General features: G+C 35.3%; 1 protein-coding gene across 3 annotated transcripts in view; it reads left to right on the top strand.

Moving 5' to 3' along the window:
* STK39 (serine/threonine kinase 39) overlaps positions 1–2,073 on the top strand; it is a 317,667-nt gene that overhangs the window by 248,893 nt on the left and 66,701 nt on the right. For 2 of the 3 annotated variants that reach the window (XM_019522751.1, XM_019522750.1), the window contains one exon: positions 1,966–2,059. In XM_019522751.1, coding sequence (XP_019378296.1) covers positions 1,966–2,035 — 70 coding nt within the window. In that variant the 3' untranslated portion in view covers positions 2,036–2,059. Of the gene's footprint in view, positions 1–1,965; positions 2,060–2,073 lie in introns of those variants that run through there. The other variant, XM_019522752.1, reaches the window with a different exon arrangement.

The raw sequence follows: 2,073 nt of genomic DNA, 5'->3' as shown, positions 1-2,073 counted from the left end.
AAGTCAGAGAGAGCTTGTTCAGGCTTTGGGAGCAAGAACAAATGGTGGTTTAGATCTGATGTGGAATATAAAGAAAAGACAGTGAGAGGATTTGAAGAGGGACTCAGGATGACTAAAGCAGAAAGCAAAGTATTCACTTTTTGGTTTGGGTAATCTGGATGAACTTTTTTCAGGGTGCTGCGGCCCTGGGGTCCTGCCCTATCTTTTGAAGGGTGTTGTGAGGCAATATGTGAGTTTTTAGGAGATGTAGATAAGCACAGGCTCAGGCCTGTCCCTGCTTATATGAACCCGCATCCCCACTTCCAAGGCTCTCTGCAAGGAAGTAAGCTCTATAATCATTAAATTAGTTTTTAAAAGTTAGGAGGGGTGCCTCAAATCCAGAAAGGTTGAAAACCACAGGTTTACTTTATACATCACACAATGCATTGCTGTTTTCTCTCATTTCCCTTTGTATGGGGTCAGTTCCTGTGTTCCAATAGAAGCATTCTTTTTAAATGTTACAGGCCCCTGCTACGCATTAAATACATTGCACAATTAACTGGTGACTAACACTATAGCTGGTTTCTATCCAGCTTTAATTTAAACATGTAGTGGGGACTACACAGACCTTTCTAAGGAGTACTTCAAAAGGAAATGCAAACTTACATCTTGCAACCTTGCAGCATGAGAGGGTAAGGGGAAAAGTCTCTGTGCTCAAATCTTGTGGAGTATGGTCAAGCACTAGGACTAACACGTAACAATAAAAGCTTTGAGCTAAATTGGTCATTTACTATGTGATGCATTTGCAAGCAGGGGATGTTTGGTCCTGAGGAAACATAGTAGCAGCTTCCTTTCTAAATTAGGTAGATAAGCTGATTGTGGAGAGCTGGGGAAATGGAGTATTGTAATAGACAAGTTTTGCTGCCTGAAACAGTAAAGGGAAAGTCTTCTATTCAGTTTATCAGCTGACTTCTTCAGTCCATTGGCTTTATATCATATGGTGTTCTCATTTTAGAAACAAAACATTGAAAGTCCTTTTTATCAAAAGGCTTATTTTTGCTGTTCCTGTATTACTTTAAATTGAGTATTGCCATATAAACTGTAAAATCAAAAATGAGATTATCTTCTATACTGGTTTTTTACTGTTTTGAATTAATAATATTTAGTATGTTGTACTGTTTCACATTAACTACTAAGCAAGCAAAGAAAATTAAACATCTTTGTCAAGCTATATATTTCTTTGTTGTGTATGTGGAGAGCCATGGACTTAAGGATGGTTTGTTTTTGATGCTACAGACCCATGTATATACAGTTCAGGGTTGGAAGACTTCTGTTTCTTAAAACATTTCTAATTGTTTACATTAATGATTTTTTTATTCTGCTACACATACTAGGGATTCATGCAGTTTGACATTCACTTGTATCAAGGACTCAGTGATCCTTGTCTTATCAGTTTTCTGGTTTTATTCCACTGTTTTGGTCCCCAGACTTTTATTTTCAGTGATATGGTCCAGCCTTACACAAAAAGGGAGGAGTACTGTAAATAAACCTGTTTAGCATACTCCTGTCATTCAGATTTTATTAAGATTGTTAAAGGATTTGAAATACTGCATATTTTACTGGAACAGTTTTAAAGCATGCCCTATTGTTACATTTGAGAAATTTAGGGACATTTTTAACAATAAAACTTTTGTCTCTATGAATGGATTTGAAGTCATAATTCATCACAAATGAAAATATGTAATTTTGTAATCCTAACAAAATGAGTTGCTGGCTGATTTTTATAAAACCAAAATGTTAAATTCCCTGGGCTTTCCCCCTTATTTATGCTTTCATGTACTTCTATTCCAGTTGGGGGAATACTAGAATATAAAACTGTAAAATAATGTTTATGTATTAACAGTTTATTTATAAAGATGAATACATTTAGGCTTTATAAGCTGTGCTTCATTACATTTTAATGTGTTTGATGCATTTTTTTTCCAGAAACTCTAGAAAGGAACTTAATGACATACGATTTGAGTTTACTCCAGGCAGAGGTAAGGCTTTTCTTTAATTGAAATTATTCTTATATTGCTCAAAAGGGTATTTCAA

Source organism: Gavialis gangeticus, unplaced genomic scaffold (genome assembly GCF_001723915.1).
Source record: "Gavialis gangeticus isolate Ggan-Ray unplaced genomic scaffold, GavGan_comp1, whole genome shotgun sequence".
NCBI classification, from domain to species: Eukaryota; Metazoa; Chordata; order Crocodylia; family Gavialidae; genus Gavialis; species Gavialis gangeticus.
The sequence above is the reverse complement of the archived record's forward strand: the minus strand, read 5'-3'. Positions and strand labels throughout refer to the sequence as shown.